We start from the raw sequence: 16,898 nt of genomic DNA, 5'->3' as shown, positions 1-16,898 counted from the left end.
GCTTCTTGTCCTGTGGGGCCATTGTGAGGTTACGTTCTTTTTCTGCCTTATTGCTGGGGCGCTGTTCTGTGTTGTCTGTTGACTTCGAACTAGGACGTGCTCGGCTGCCCCCTGCCCTGGGTCTGCCGCGCTTCTGCCTCTTCTCCTTGGAGTCTGTGGGTAGCTCTTCTCCCTCGGTACTCCTCTGTTTTGCATGTATCCTTGGGGCTTCTGGTGGAGGTTTCTGGTACGTTTACTGGGCTTGGGGTGTTCTGGCCTCCTTCGTATGGCTTTGTTTTCTCCTGTTGGTGAAGGCTGGATGGCCTCTTTGTCGTTATCACACATCCCCTTGGGGCAGGTGTTTGTCCACGAGGATGAGGTTCTCTTCCGCTTAGGGCCTGTGACTCCTCCCCTGTTGTGGTGGACTGGGTTATTTTTCCCTGTCCCTGTGATTGGTCCCCTGTTGGTGGGGGTCTTGTGCTCATTTGAGCTGGAGCGGTCCTCTCCCAGACCCTCCTCCCCCTTGGCTATGGCTAGGGTATCTATTCATTCTACATTAAGGAATCGCCGGCTAGTAGTCTCTATTAGATGTACGAGTTACATACCTTCGGTAACGATGTATCTGGTAGAGACAATTCTAGCTGCAGATTCATTCACGACCTGCCCTTCCTCCCAGTTTCTGCGAAGACCTCTCGGTCTTCTGTACTCACCTGCTTCAAGGCAGCGGTCCTCTGCGGGTGTTCCCTTTTCTTACTGACTCCCTAGGGGGATGCTCGCCTTTTTATTGTTGTGGCTGTTCCATTCCTTCCTTTCTGGTGATTGGTGGGCAAATGCCTAGGAGTTTTTTGCATCCATGCATTTGGTCTCCAATGTAGGGTTGTTGTGGCCTGCTTCCTTGTGTTTGCTAGCACTTCTGACTCTTAGTCCTTGGGGTTGAGGTCCCCTGACTGGGTCTCACACCTCAGTTCTTTTATGAGATTTCCCCGGCTGGTGTGGTTGGGGATGACTTGTCACTGCTCTTCACTTCTGGCTTGGTACCCTTATTGTTTCCGGGCGATGGTTGCAGACTTCTTCTTTTTCACATGCCTTCTGCCTCTAAAGTGATTGTTATGTTGGTTACAGACTTGCTTACAGTAGCTGCGCTCTATTCTTTCATTCCATGACTTGGTGCCTTAGTACCTGGCACTATTCTGGATGGTGCTGTTCCTCACCATTTGTTTCTTTCCCTTCTGTATAGCGGGGTTTTCGCACTCTGTTCCAGTATTCTCACAGTTTTGTTTGTGATGGCTCCGCGTTGTGGCGCGGAGAGTTCTCAGAAGAAAACTGACATAGGCGCACCGGGGTGGGACTTATGTAACCTCGCTGACGTCTCGAACGCGGATGACGTCAGGGCAAAGTCACATGGTGCCGTTCCCCCGGCGCGCAGGAGTGCTGTGGTTTTCCGGATCCAGTCTCAAGCCTGGGGATAATTCTACGTTAAGGAATCTGTGGCTAGAATCGTCTCTACCAGATACATCGTTACCAAAGGTAAGTTACTCGCACATTTCCATATCCATGATGGGCATCCTTCAAACATTTCCGACATGGTGAAAGGAACCCCAGTTAAAGGGTCTGAACTGAAGTAATGCTGGGGTGTGACGTATGCAGTCCAAGTCAAAAAGTACTTTATTCGGTTAAAAGACAATAACCATAAAAGTTCACAACATGATTTACAGTTTACACAGGGAAAATTTAAAAAGGAACAAATCTATTATATTTCATTAAAACCAATTGTTTGCGCAATTTAAAAGCAAGTTTAAAAAAGCCTAAAACTACTGCAACAGTTAAGACAGTGTCCATTCTCTGAAGTTCTAAAAATGCTGGGCGACATCTATTTAAATTCATTTCTTTGAGAATTGGGATAAGGAATTTTCTACGTGGTAAACTATAAAATTTACAGAAAAATAAAATATGGATATCCGATTGGGACGAGGATTCATCACATGGACACATAGGCATATTTCGAGACCATGAATTCATTTCTGGGAAGGACAAGATTCTAAAAACAATATTTAATCTAAAACCGGTCAAGAGAAATCGATCATAATTGGACATCGGTAGGGTTAAATACGGCTGTATCTTGTCGCCAGTTATTAGCAGGAGATGCGAGGTAACTGTCTTTCTTCATTTCATCTCGCCTTCTCCTCTCCTCGAGGTATTCCATACACAGTTTACTCAACAATTTCCTGGATGTATTAACCATAGTGAGCAGATCATAATATTGTTGGCAACCAATTTCAATAAGAAAACGTTTGACGTAATCTAGCCAGTCAAATCTACCCACATTTTCCAACTTTACCACATCCTGCAACGTAGCCCGATTCACAACGCACTCATTCGTTGTCCACACCCTGTGCCACAAAAGGATGGGTTGTGTTCTAATTATGTCTGATATATAAGGTTGTCCAAGTTCAGTGTGGCAGATATAAGTCCCCACAGTTGTGGTACTGCTAACACATCCCTCATAAACTTATTTTCGGCTATTTTAATTGATTTTATGTTCGAATACCCCCCATAGACCCGAGCCATACAAAGCTACCGATGTACACGTGGCATTATATATAGTTAGGATTTCTCTTATTGGTTTTTTACCCAGCTTTTTAATAAAATTCCTTAAGGCCATTATTGTTTTTAGGAACAAAAGAGTTCTGGCCTTTACTGCACTTGTCCAAACCCCCGATTCATGGAACAAAATGCCAAGATAAGGAAAAGAGGAGGTGTTTTCCAAAGAAACGTTATTTATGAACATTCTTCTCATCTGCTTTCCGGTTCTTTTGCCACAGTTCATGGAGAAGGTTTTACTACAAATAATTTTTAAATATGAACTCAACATGAACTTCTCGAAAGATGTTATCAAATTTTGAAGGGCCCGGGGGGACTGTGCCATTAGGACTGCATCATCTGCATACAAGAGTGCAGGGATTGATCTTTTACCAACCCTAGGCATATCCCTGCACTCCTGCAGCAGATGTTGCTCAAGTCCATTTATGTAAACCAGAAATAAAAAAGGAGCCAGGACACACCCCTGGCGTACTCCGCGTCCAACACCAAATTTTCTGGTACATTCACCCCTCTTTCCATAACGAACTGATGCTGTGGCTCCCGCATATAATTCTCTTAAAAAGCAAATGATTGGAAGTTCCACGCCCAACCCTTTTAAAATTTCCCACAATTTCACGTGTGACACACAGTCGAACGCCGACGCAAGGTCAACAAACGTAAGGTACAGGCGTTCTTCTTTTACCCTGGTATATTTTTGTTGAACAATCATTAAATTTAAACATTGTTAGATTGTTCCTATGCCCTTCTGAAATCCAAACTGTAGGTCTCTCATTCTCCTCGGCCCAACTTTGGAGTCTTGCCAAGATAACTCTGCCAAGGATTTTTATAGAAGAGTCCAAGGGGGAGATTGGTCTATAGCATGCGCAGTTTTGCCAGTCTCCCTTTTTGTATATCGGTACAATGACCGAGGTAAACCAAGACGGGTTCAATCCCCTTGCTAGTGCTGCATTAAAAAGTTGTAATAACATGGGGCCCCAGATCTCGCTATTGGCTTTATACAGATCTGCTGGGATTCCATCAGGACCTGCGGCCTTGCCTCCTTTTGTTGCTTTCAACCCCAACATGACTTCCTCCAGAGTTATCACCAGTTTCTCATCCCCTGCCCCTATATTACCCATTGTAATAGGACCTATTGTAGGACTTTCATCTTGGCACCTATAGAGGTTAGAAAAATGTTCCACCCAATCCTCCTCAGCGATAGCAATCTCCATTCGTGCCTTGCAGTTGTCATAGAGAAGGGGGGCATTTACGGCCCTCCAAAAAGCAGATGCATCCTTGGACTGTGACGCTGCACATAAAGCTTCTAGGGCCTCCTTTTTTATTGCATTTTTCCTATTCTTTAAGACCTCATTATATATTTTCCTGAAGGCTCTTATTTGTAAGGGATCTCGGGGTGTCCTGTGAATAGTGTTTCAAATCAATTAGTGCCCTTGTACATGCTTTATCAAACCAACTTTTATTACCCTTCGCCTGTTTTTTTGCCTCCACCCACAAGCTGTTTCTGATTGTGGAAGCTATAATGTTGAAATGCTCTACAATCTGTTCGCTATTAGACTGCTCGTCCCGGCAAATCGCGAAGCTATCCGACCAGACATTCAACAATTTTCCTAGGAACATTTCTGGGACCACCTTACCCCATTTTAGAGAATACCCATTCTGTCTCCCAGGGACCACATCAGAAACTCTACATAAGGGGAACACATCATCATGCTGCTCAAGAAATGGGTTTTCAACCTCCATTATTTGAGGCAGAAGGTCACTTAATGGTACCTCCATAGTCTTTACCCTCTTAATCTTGTGGCTATAGCTATTTGAGGAAATAATAAAATCAATTCTGGTAAATGCCCCTCTACCAATAAATGTGGGGGCAAAAGTGGTTGGTTTTTGGGCAATTTCATTAACATATCCCAAATTGTACATAAACAATATTTCAATTTAATGTATCCCCGATCAAAGAATGATCGAAATGTGTTAAATTGATGTCCTGCTCTAACATTAGGCCACAGGTGCCTTGTTTGCCCTTTTTACAGAGTGGACAATTAAAATCCCCCCCCCCCCCCCAATAAAATTACTTCCCTGTCATTTTTATCAATTTCATGTTGTATATCCTCCCTCAGCATTTTTAAGGTGCTAAGGATTTCATTTTTTGGGATCTTATCATAAAAATTTGAGAACAAAATTAATTCCCAGTTTAACATAATTACTTGATAATAACTGGATTTTGACATAAAATGTACCTGCTCATACTCGAGCCGATTAGAGAGGAACGTAATTAGACCTGCCTTTGGTCTCCCATATTGACCCCCCACGGCCGGAGTGAAAAAACTTCTATACCCACTTAAAAACACTGGATCAGTGGACCAGGATTCTTGCAAGGCCAGAATATCTGATCCATTTATAACCCTTTCCCAGGATGGATTACTGATTTTCTGCCTCAGTCCTGCCACGTTCCAAAATAAAAGTGTACAGGATTTTCTATTGTCATTTACTAAATGATCACCCAAAGAGTCATTACCCAGATCCTTTCCGCCTGTCGAGGGACATACTGTTCTGCAATTTCCCCCTTCTTTTAAATCAAGGTTACTAGATATCATACAGCCTTCCTCTTCATTATGACCATGAGTCACAGTGGGCACAGTTAGTTTGAATAATGTTCTGCACAAAATCAAGGCCCGAGAATGCATCAAACCGATTGTGGACAGGTATATTATAAGCACGTAGAGCTATACCTCTGTTATCCCACAAATAGTTATTTCTAAAATTAAGGCCTGGGGTTGGTGGATAATTCTGCCTAGGATAGAAATTGGGTAATCTCTGTGGTTGGGAGAAAAAAGTCTGAGTATGTCCAAATTGATCAGGGCCGAACCTATTTGTAAACTGCCTTTCTACTTCACGGTTTTTAGGATAGTGGGCTGATGCATATGGGTAGAAGTAGCTAAGCTAATGTGTAGAGATAGTCACTACTTCTTGGATCATACCAATCCCCGATGTGCCTGACAGCTCTATGATCTTTAAAGTTTATGATGATTAAATCCCCTTTCCTATCTTTAGGTCGTGAGCCCGCCCATGTTGAATTCCTAACATTTAAAATGTCCCCATTAATGTGGGCAGGCAAGGGTCTATTGTTACGTAACCAATAGGTAACTTTATTCCTTAAGGCTCGATGGTCTTCCTTAGTGCCTAAGGGAGCTCAGGAACATCAGCCATGGCAATCACATAAGGGGCAGCTTCTGGCGGTAGATCTACTATTCTGCATGATTGCTAGTCTGTATTATGCGAATTCCTATCCCCATTATCCTTAATGACCTTACTTTGCGGGAGTTCTACCTTTTCCTTGGAAATCAAATTATTCCCCCTTTGATCACCCACTTTAGTTGGAAGTTGAGCTATAATTACAGGCTTCTTCTTCGGCAAAAAGGGTGTCTGCACCTTTTTCGGGGGGTCACAGGATGGTTTTTTCCCACCAAGGCAAGATTTTGTAGAAAGGGTAGAATTTAATGGGACTTGTTTTGTTTCTGACAACGTTTTTCCAGGTTTTACTATAGGGTTTGTATTAATCAGCTCCTTCGTCAAGTCTGATAATAGGAGTATGTTTCGTTCTACTTTTTTGTCAATCAGGTCTAGGTGCGTGTTAATCAACCTAGTCCTTTCTAAAAGAGGGTGCATAAATGATTTTATCAGAATTTCAATTTTTTCCAGCAAGCCATACTCACCAGTATGGCGATTAGTTGTCATTAAGGGGATCGTGGTTGGAATCAACGAATCAACCACATTCAACAATGTTGAAGTCGAGCCCTTTTGTATTTTGGCTACCCAAGTCTTTAAAGGACCACCCCCTCTTTTTTTAGTTTTGACCTTAAGTGGTGGGATGTGGCTGATATTAGAAGGGGATGGGGATGGAGTAGAGAATCTAGGGGAGTTTGATAGTCCTTCGTCATCAGTGCTATTATATAAACCATTTACAACAAGGGGTGGTGAGGGACAGAGTCTCTGAATTAAACAGAATACTCTCACCCAGTCAAGAGATCAGGGCTAGATCCAACACCGTTTTTTAGCTCACTGCACCATCCCAGTTTCAGAACCTGGCTGTATGCAAATTAGTCTGTTCCTGTCCCAGTGCATGATGGGAACAGGGCAAACCAAACTACAAAAGCCAATTCTTACACTGGGAAGGAAACAAGCTACCGGGGACCGGTTTCTGGCATCACCACCCCCTTTTCTGAATCGTTTTTGGCCACTATAGGTGTGGCAGGGTATACTCAGACATGAGTCCCTTTCTCACTGCTCCATCAGGATTCAAGCAAGCCGGGCCGAAGACGGCTGAAATGCTAGAAACCGGTCCCCGGTAGCTTGTCTCCTTTCTGGTGAAGAATTGGCTTGGTAGTTTAGTCTGCCCTGTTCCCATGATGCACTGGGCCAGGGACAGACTGATTTGCATATAGCCAGGTTCTGAGCTGGGATGGGGCAGTGAGATAAATAACGGTGATGGATCAAGCCCTGATCTTTTGACTGGGTAAGAGTGGTCTGCTCAATTCAGACACTCTGTTCATCACCACCCCCTTTTCTGAATCATTATATAAACCAAGCATGGACAAGTCGGGAATGGTAGGCGAGCTCAACAGAGGAACATCAGTGGTAAGATTAGCCAGCATTTCTCCTTTATCCTCCGTATCTTCAGTATTCACTAACCCAGTATGTTCTACTATATGGTTTGTGGAGTTTGGCGATAGCGCAGTCCCTATTTTCCCCAAGGATGATCGTTTTCCAGTCAATAAATTCAGAGCAGGTCCCCTGTTTAATTCAACTGTATCTACTCTTTTCTTGCAATGCTTCCCCCCACGTCTCACATGTGCTTTTCTGTATTTTCTCACCGGTTTTGGGGCTAACGGTGTATGCTCTAATTCTTCAATAACAGTATATGGTCGATCTTTATGCCTCTCAGCATGCACCTGGGCTACAATCGTCATAACTTTCCTTACACCAATATCGGGATTATTAGGCGCAACTGTATCCGCCACTAAGAGGGACATCTCTTCCTGTAACATGTTGGGACTCCCCCGGCCTAGCGATGCCTTTCTATCATGATTGATCTGATTTACCTTTTTAATTAGGTAACTATCCATAGTACCTAGACCAGAAACAATTTAATCATTTTTAACTCGCGACATCTAAATGCCTTATGACTGCACTCAATCTATCTACTTGTATAGCAATACAGTCCCAAAACATGCAAATGCACTTTGCACGCACACCAAATGAAGAAAGAAATCTCACTTCATTACATATGGTCCTTCCCTGCAGAATCAAAGTCGATGGCCCAGTCCAGTCTCTTCAGGCCTCTGAGGGCCTAAGAGGGCCCGCCCTTTGCCCGGGCTTAGCCCGGCGCCTCCCGCGCGCGTCCCGCAATGCAAAGGAAGCCTGATTGTTTTTAGCGCCTCCGGGCGCGGAAGTGGCTGTGTGTGGGGGTGGGTAACAAACCGGGGATTCTGGGTATTGTAGTCCTGTTCCCAACCCCCCCCCCCCCCCCCTCGGCGACCGCTAGGTGTTCTGACAGCGGTGGCGGGGGGAGCAGCAACCCAGGCATCAAGCGCTCGCAGGGCAGGTCCAAGCGGCAGCCTGGAGGTCCCAAGACGAGTCCCAGGTAAGGGCAAAGGCAGCTTCAATTTCGCTAAAAGCTCCCACTCCACCAAGGAAGCCTGATTGTATTTAGCGCCTCCGGGCGCGGAAGTGGCTGTGTGGGTGCGGGTAACAAGCCGGGGAATTCTGGTTATTGTAGTCCTGTTCCCCCCACTCGGCGACCGCTAGGTGTTCTGACAGTGGTGGCGGGGGGGAGCAGCAACCCAGGCAGCAAGCGCTCGCAGCGCAGGTCCAAGCGGCAGCCTGGAGGTCCCAAGACGAGTCCCAAGTAAGGGCAAAGGCAGCTTCAATTTCGCTAAAGGCTCCCGCTCCACCAAGGAAGCCTGATTGTATTTAGCACCTCCGGGCGCGGAAGTGGCTGTGTGTGGGGGCACGTATGCAGTCTCCCAATGGGCTACATGTGAAAAAAGGCCTCTTTCTCTGCACTGGATTCTCACTGCATAACTATCATTCCCTACATGCTTGGTTTGAGAGGGCTGTAGCCTTGAAAATAAGATATTTCTGATAGACATCTAGCCACAGATTCCTTAACTTAGAATATTCCCAGGCATCAGACTGGATCCGTAATTGTTTTTGCAGCAGCAACTCTGCGCGCCGGTAGACGGTGCCACACGAAACCGCCCTGACGTCATCCACGGACGTGATGTCTGCGAGGTCATATAAATCCCTACAGCGCCCTGACGTCAGTTTCCCTTCTTTTCCGCATGCGACGCAGCTCCGGAGTAAGCGGTTCCTCCGGTCTGTTTTCAGACCCCTTTTTGATGCTTTGCGTTTGGAGCAGTGTGCGATGCCTTCGAGCTTTGAAACGTGTACCTCCTGTCCGCGGCAAATTTATCTGCGACGGACCCACACCTTATCTGTATGTGGTGTCTGAGCGAACACCACGACTCGACTGATAGCGACGCCTGCCAACAGCTCAAGCCAAAATCCCGGCGGGAGCGCAGGATGAAGCGGCTTTTGGCTCGCCTGTCCCGGTCGGAGTCGTCTCGGCCCCCGACCTTATCGGCGACAGGTCCCTCTGGCAGTGGGTTCCATGTGTGGCATCGAATGCCCTCTGGTTCCCAGGTGCGTCGTTCGCCTCTCTCGGATAAGTCACGGCGCTTGTCGCTGAGTTCCTCAACCTCACTTCCTTCTATTGTCGGGGGTACTAGTTCCTGTAATCCTTCGGACGTGCGCCCCCCCGGAGTCGCCCCTCCCCTATCCACCTTATCCTGGCGCAGGGGCGACTCGGACCCAGATGGAGGCTTATGCCACGGCTCTGCAGGCCTCCCTTGGGTCCTCTCCTCTCCCTGGGGCCTCCTTAGTGCCTCTGCTACATAAGGGGTCTCAGACGGACTCGCCGGTGGGCTCGTCCCCGGCGCCGACTGAGCCCCTGGCCTCTAGGGATGATGGAGATATGGCGTAGTCAGGGCGCGGCCCCTCCTTAGAAGGCACCGAGGCCGGTGCTGCGTTCATTAGGGTGGTCTCCTTGGCTGCTCGTGTCCAGAGTATGCAACCCCCTTCGGTCCCTCTGCCTGTTGACCCTCTGCCGGATGTCTTCCACCGCGGTTTGGTGAATGTAGAGCCGCTTCTGCCCTTCGAAGCTTCTCTTTATGATGCCCTTTTGGGCACCTTGGCTCCGCCAGCTTACCTTTTCTACGTCTCCTCCTCTCTTCACTAATGCGAGGTCTGGTCCTATGGCTCTGTGTTTCAAGGAGCATTTCAGTGCTGTACTCGAGCTTGCCATCGTTCTGCATGGTGGTTTCTTTCTTAGTATGTTTAAGTGCACTTTGGTGCCTTTTTCCTGCATCTATGGCAATAAGGATTCCTTGCGTTCCACTCACTGGGGTGGTGCCCCCGCTTCAGGATGCTCCTTTCTCGGTTTTCATATAATAAACAGTCCCTCTCTTCTGTAGGGGGTATATTTCCCCTTGCAGTCGGAGGAGGTGGTCTGGAGATCTGAGGTTCTTCTCAACATATATGCGTGTTCTTATTCACAGCTCCTATTGGCACTTTTGGTGCCTCTGCTGCCACTCCCTTCGGATGTGTCCTTTTTCTTTGGGTGTCACCCTACACCATGTCTGCTGTGCCTGCGGGACAACTCCTCTAATGATGGTTGCCCCGGGTGCTGCACCCTGCATCTCTGTATTTCGTGAGTAAGTTCTCACCGTGCCCTTCAAGCTGCCTGGTTGGGCAATCCCATGCTCATTTTAGCTATGCCACCTTGTTGTCTACGTGGCTGTCTGCTCTGTGCGTGTTTTAGTTGTGGCCCCCATCAGCGTGTTTCAGAGTGATACTGTTCGCCCCTGTCGCCCCTTTGGTGACTAGGTGTGCACCGTGAGGAGAGGCCCGGCCACGGAGATAGCCGCGAGTGACCTCTACGCACCAGTGACAGAGGTGGGCGGTAAGCGCTTCATGAGCGGTGCAGCGGGGGAGGAAACGGCGGCGGCCGGCGACTGAGGCCATCGTGGGGGCAACACCCGGGAGTAGCAGACCCACGCTACTAAATTCGCCGGGGGGGCCTCTGATAACACCAAACTGCAGCGAAGCCTCAGGAGCATGTATACGAGTGTTTTAACGGTGCACTGTGAGATTGACAAAACGACCTACAGCCCCATTAAAGATTAGAAGAAGGACATACCGGGCTCAGTGCATGCACGAAAAGGCTGACACTTTAGAAAGTATATGTAGCTGTCCCAAAATCAGCAGAAAGGTGTAATTGACCCCCCAGAACCTAGGTGGGGGTGCAAAGGAGGTCCTATTAAACAGCGGAGAGGCGGTACTGGACAAAGTACACATAAGAACAGGGCCACAAAGCTATACCGCCATACTGGGCACTTTGACACTTTGATGAACGAAGGTAATAGACAAGCCTAAGACATGCCCGTCTGGGCCCGTCCGGGGCATGGGGCTGGGAACCTGTCATCGACAACCTCTCAAACCTCAGGTATGAGCTCCACGCAACTAAAAGCTCTACGCCCTGCATCACATCGTGACTGCGTAGTGCTCTCGCCATTGGGCAACACACACTGTATAAATTGCAATGTTCATATCACTAATATCCAACCACACCCTGACCCAGAAACCCGGACTCAAGCTCCATCCAAACGCCCTAAACACAACAGTTGCAATTACTCTTTTTTTCAGCGTAAATTGCAGATCCCTGCCACAACACAAACTCGACATCTTCACCTTTCTACTAGAAGAAGCACCTAGTGCTCTCTTCCTCACGGAAACATGGCTACACGAAAGCTCCGGCCCGGATGTAGCAACTGCCCTCCCAGCCAACTATGCCATCGCAAGAAGAGACAGACAGGGCTAAGTGGGTGGAGGTATTGCCATTATATTCCACAAAGATCTTACTTGCAATATGCTCCCAGTAAATATTCCCGACTGTGAAGCCGCTTCTTTTCGAATCACTCTGAACCCCAATTTCACTTTTTCTGGCCTCCTAATATATAGACCTCCTGGGAATGCCAATACTTGGACAGCCAGCCTAGCAAACTATATAACTCCATTTCTGGTAGACTACAAAAATTTTACACTCCTAGGGGACTTAAATCTGCATCTTGAGGACTCAACAAATGTGGCATGCTGTAACTTAATTGACGACCTAACGGCTCTCAACCTATTACTCCTCAATTCAGGGCCCACGCACAAGGCGGGACACCTACTAGACCCCATATTTACAAATATCCCAGAATTAAAATGGACTCAAACCAGCCCTTTATGCTGGTCAGACCACCACCTTCTCAGTTTCAGCTTAATCCGAACTTTTTCCACTCTAAATACAGCATGGACAGCAAACTCCATGAGAAACTGGAAACTACTTGACATAGAAAAACTGAATCAAGCATTAACAATCAGCACACCCCCTCACGATCAGAATGTGGAAAGTCTAGCTGAAGCCACTAACCAGTGGCTAGAAAATGCAGCCAATCAATGCCTCCCCCTAACTCAGGCAAAAAGAAACTTCCTTAGTCCCCCAGCCCCCTGGTTCAATGAACTTCTTAAAACTGAAAAATCTAAATGTAAAGCCCTAGAAAGGCAATGGCGCAAAGAATACAATCATGAAAAAAAGATAACATACAATTAGGCCAGAAACGCATACCACTCCTCCTGCATCAAAGCCCGGGCCCTTTATGTGGCCAACACCATTAACAATGCTACAAACAAAGCAAAAACCCTATTCAACACTGTGAAGGACCTAGCAGGTGCTCAAACAACTGCTACCACTCGCCCTTTAACTAAAAAACAATGTCAAGACCTTGCTTCATTCTTTAATGAAAAAATAGAAAAAATCATCCTTAACATCAGCTCTAGACCTTATGACAATTGCCCACCGAATGATATTCCCGTGTCATCGGACAAATTGAACACCCTTGAGAAATGGCCCCTTGTAACCGCGGACTCCCTAAAATCCTCCCTGAAGTCCATTTCATCAGGTTCCCCTCGCGATCCTCTTCCCGTGAGTATTCTAAAACAACTTGACACCACCCCCCTGACCGTTATAGCAGACATGCTAAATGCATCCCTCCAATCCTCCACAGTCCCGTCGAGTTGGAAACACGCAATGGTAACAGCACTTCTGAAAAAACCATCAGCGGACCCAACTGTCCTTTCAAGCGATCGGCCAATATCTCTGCTCCCTGCCTTCTCCAAACTCATGGAAAGGCACATACACTCCGCCCTCACCCTCTTCGCAGAGGAAAATGACCTCCTCCATCCCTCACAATCAGGCTTCAGAGCAGGATACTCCACAGAGACCGCCCTGTTAGGCGTAACGGAAAAGATCCGGAAACTCTTGGATGAGGGACAAACGGTCGCACTCATTCTTTTAGATTTGAGTGCGGCGTTTGATACCATATCTCACAAAATTCTCCTGGCCACACTGGAGAGAAATGGCATTCGCAGTGACGCCCTACAGTGGATTAAGTCCTTTCTTACCGAGAGAACCTTCCAGATCAAATCCAGCCTTGCCTGCTCAGATACTTTTCTTGCCCCACATGGAGTACCACAGGGCTCCATCCTGAGCCCGCTGTTTTTTAACCTGTACCTTAGACCTCTGGCCGACCTAGCGGACTGCGCAGGCCTAACATTAATGACCTACGCAGATGACTCCCAAATTATTTTCTCACTATCAGAGTCAAATCCCTCAGCCCCTTCTCTCCTCAAAATTGGACTCCAGAAAATCTTCAACTGGATGACCACCAACCAGTTGAAATTAAACGGTGATAAAACCGAAATCCTCCTACTAGGCAAAAATAAGGAGCTCTGGAATTCCTCCCGTTGGCCCCCTGAGTTGGGTACCCTTCCCTCTCCAGCAACACAGGTAAGAAATCTAGGAGTCATTATTGACAATGCTCTGTCAATGTAACAGCAGGCAAACAAAGTCGCAGGCCTATGCTTCACCATAATAAAATGGCTGAAAAAAATCACATGGATGCTGCCCCTTGCCACACAAAAAACCATAATCAACGCACTAATAACATCGCGTATTGACTACGTAAACATCCTCTACCTGAGCTCAAATCTAGCAGTGATCAAGCGACTCCAAATTATCCAAAACTCAGCCGCAAGACTCTTGTGCAGGATACCAAAGTCTGAAAGAATATCAAAATACCTGAACGATCTACATTGCTCAGGATTGAACACCGGATTAGCTTCAAAACCCTGAGCTACATGTTTAAGATCAAAACCAAAACGGCACCTACCTATCTACAAGCGTTAGCCACCCCTTACCTACCAACAAGAAACCTACGCTCCCAAACTGCAGCAAATTTCGCTGTTCCCAGTTTTAGACTGCAAAGAACTGGCGGCAGATCGTTTTCTGTCAGAGGGCCAATTCTGTGGAACACACTCCCCCTACATATCCGGAAAGAGGAAAACTACGCTAGCTTCCGGAAATATGTAAAAACCTGGCTTTTCCAGAAACAACTGAGCTAAAATCTAACTCCGCTTATACCTTAGTCCAACCTAATGTCATAGGCGCCGGGAAACCCTTGTTGGGTAGCTGAGCGCCATACAAATGTAAAAAATAAAAGAAATAAAAATTTGTTCCTGCCTGTACTTTTAACACGTAGCTCAGGTCCTGCCTATTGCCCTTCGATTCCTGGATGTGGCCCCTCAGGCCTCCCTTGTGTGGGCTAGCATGGTAGGCTCTGGTTACACCTCTTCATGTTATCCTCTAGCCTTGGTTGGCGTCCACTTTGTGCACCATTGGGCTTGGGGTAGTCCTCCTTCCTCCTTCGTTCTGGACACTTTCCTGTTCTGGGATATGGCTAGTGCCGTTTCTACATCTCATACGGGTATGGTGTTGCGCCATTCTGGCACTCTTGGGATGCCTCACATCTCATTGTCTTTTGTTCTTCCGAGCTACTTAAGTTGCTGTCTGGCTGTTCTGCCGCTGCCTTCCCCTTAATCACTCACTCGTGGTATCTATTCTAAGTTAAGGAATCTGCGGCTAGATGTCTCTATCATATGTACGAGTTACTTCGGTAACGATGTATCTGGTAGAGACGATGTCTAGCTGCAGATTCCTTAACGCCCACCCATCCTCCCTGTTCTGCGAGGCCCTTGCCAGGTGGGCTTCTCTATTTGGCTTCCTTTCAATTGCCATTGGTTTTCTTCCATGGTGCTCACATGGTTACACCCCCCTTTAAAAATTGCCATATGTGGCTGCCTCCCTCCAGGTGGCTACTTTCCTGTAAAACGGTGCCTTTTGATTCACCATCATCAGGAGTTTCTTCTTCTCCATTTTGCGTTCCCTCCCTCCCGCCTTCTCCATTGACTCAGGGCTTTTGTCTCCTCTATAGTTGCCTTCTTGGGGATCTGCTGGGCTGTGTTTTGGCCTCCCCCTTTTTCTATAGGAAAAGTTCTATTCTTTTTATACCGTCTCGTACTGGACTGTTCTTCCTGTGGCCCGTCCTTGTTGGCCGGCACAGTTCTACGTGGTAATAACAATCTACCTTTGTCTATTGAGATTTTCTTCCCTTGTTACTCAGCCTGTGGGGAGGGTCCATGCTTCGCTTTGCGGGTTTCTTTATCAGAGCTTGCTCTGCCTTTACTTCACTTATATGGAGACAGTGGCTGATGCTGTCTTTTATGATGGTGTTTTGCAGCATCCGCCTTCTTTCTTTGACAGATTTTTCATCCTTAGTACACTGTTCCCATACTTTCACAGTTTTGTTGGTGGCTCTGCGTTGTGCTGCGGAAAAGTTTCTGAGAAGAAAACTGACGTCCGTGCGCCGGAAGGGACTTATATGACCACCTTGACGTCACGGCCGTGGTGGCCGTCTGGTTGGGGTCGTGTTGCGCCATCCCCCGGCACGCAGAGGTGCTGCTGCAAGAAAAATTCCGGATCCAGTCTGATGCCTGGGGATATTCTAAGTTAAGCAATCTGTGGCTAGCCAACGTCTCTACCAGATACATTGTTACCGAAGGGAAGCAACTCCTACATTTTGCATTCCCTCTGACTCTACAGTACAGCTTGGCTTACAAAAATTTTAAATTATTCGACCCGGCAGTGAGTTTGCATTACTGTCTAGTTCATTAGAGGTGTAAAAAAAGCTGTTCACAAAACATATAAATGTTGTTGAGCCAAAATATTTGCTTCCAGTAGAGGTGGAGGATGCTTGGATCGGTAAGTGTGGGTGATGTGTGTTGGGAGAGGGGGGGAAATGATCTGTCAGATTACTGCTGTTCGAATCATGAGTGTCCCTTTGAAATGGCTTTTGAACTAAGGACTATTCGTGCCGACATTGTTTTGCTTTTGTTACAAGTTTATTTTCTCGAAAGTCTATGGATCTTTCACCTGAGTGTGATAGAATGTGTGAAATTGACTTTACGGAACAAATCAGTAGGACAACTAAATAAGGCAATTTAATATCCATTGTAAGGTGACTCCAAACATTCATAATCAATTACTTATCTTTTCTTTGTTCCTTCCTCTCTGCAGGCTACTCGCTGCACAGCACTTCAGGAGGCGAAATGGAGACAGTTGAGGACTACTGAGACTGCAACGTCATAGGAATCCATTGACTGCCTTTGTCATTTCAGTCTTGGCTGAAGAGCTGCCCCCTGTGTTGTCAGTGGGCATTTATCCTGCTCTTCCCACCTGCTGTGTGGTGGGAGGAGACCAGTGACAGCGATGAGGGAGGGGGCAGGAAGGGACCTCTGAGGGAATTTTTTTCAGGAAAATTGAAAGAGCGTTTTCCCCTCCACGCACTTCCAACGTACACAAAGCACCTTAAACTCCAAAGCACTTTATGAAAGACTTTTTAAGAGACAAATAACAAATGTTTGAAAAAAGAAAAACAAAAAAACCTGAACTTTTTCGGGAGGAATTTTTTTTAAGAAAAGCAAAAAAGAATCTTGAAAACACTGTTATTTTCACAAAAAAAACTAAGTATGAACTAAATTCTCAAAAGCTTACGAAAACTTGAAGAGATGCACTTAACTGATACTACAACTGGATTTTTGTGATGTGTGTGTATGCGCGTATGTTTGTAAATGTATAGTGTGCACAGCATATTTTCTCTAGCTAAGAAGCCATTTTGTTTTAAAACTATATTTTTTTTAAGTTGAATCGATGCATTTACATACTCACCAGCCAGTTTCTCATTGAGTTTTTTAAAAATTGTTCTACTGTTATTTTTTTTTTTTAGGGGTTTGGGTTGGGACATGGTTATCGCCTCACACTA

General features: G+C 46.5%; 1 protein-coding gene across 2 annotated transcripts in view; it reads left to right on the top strand.

Annotated features, from left to right (window-relative positions):
- The window catches only part of GIGYF1 (GRB10 interacting GYF protein 1), a 1,483,862-nt gene extending 1,467,271 nt beyond the window's left edge, over positions 1 to 16,591 (top strand). For both annotated transcript variants that reach the window (XM_086946110.1, XM_086946109.1), the window contains one exon: positions 16,154 to 16,591. In XM_086946110.1, the coding sequence (XP_086802236.1) occupies positions 16,154 to 16,209 (56 nt within the window). In that variant the 3' untranslated portion in view covers positions 16,210 to 16,591. The remainder of the gene's footprint in view (positions 1 to 16,153) is intronic.
- The last annotated feature ends 307 nt before the right edge of the window (positions 16,592 to 16,898 follow it).

Source organism: Lissotriton vulgaris, chromosome 12 (genome assembly GCF_964263255.1).
Source record: "Lissotriton vulgaris chromosome 12, aLisVul1.2, whole genome shotgun sequence".
NCBI lineage: Eukaryota > Metazoa > Chordata > Amphibia > Caudata > Salamandridae > Lissotriton > Lissotriton vulgaris.
Note: the sequence above shows the minus strand (reverse complement) of the source record. Positions and strands in the feature narration are given on the sequence as shown.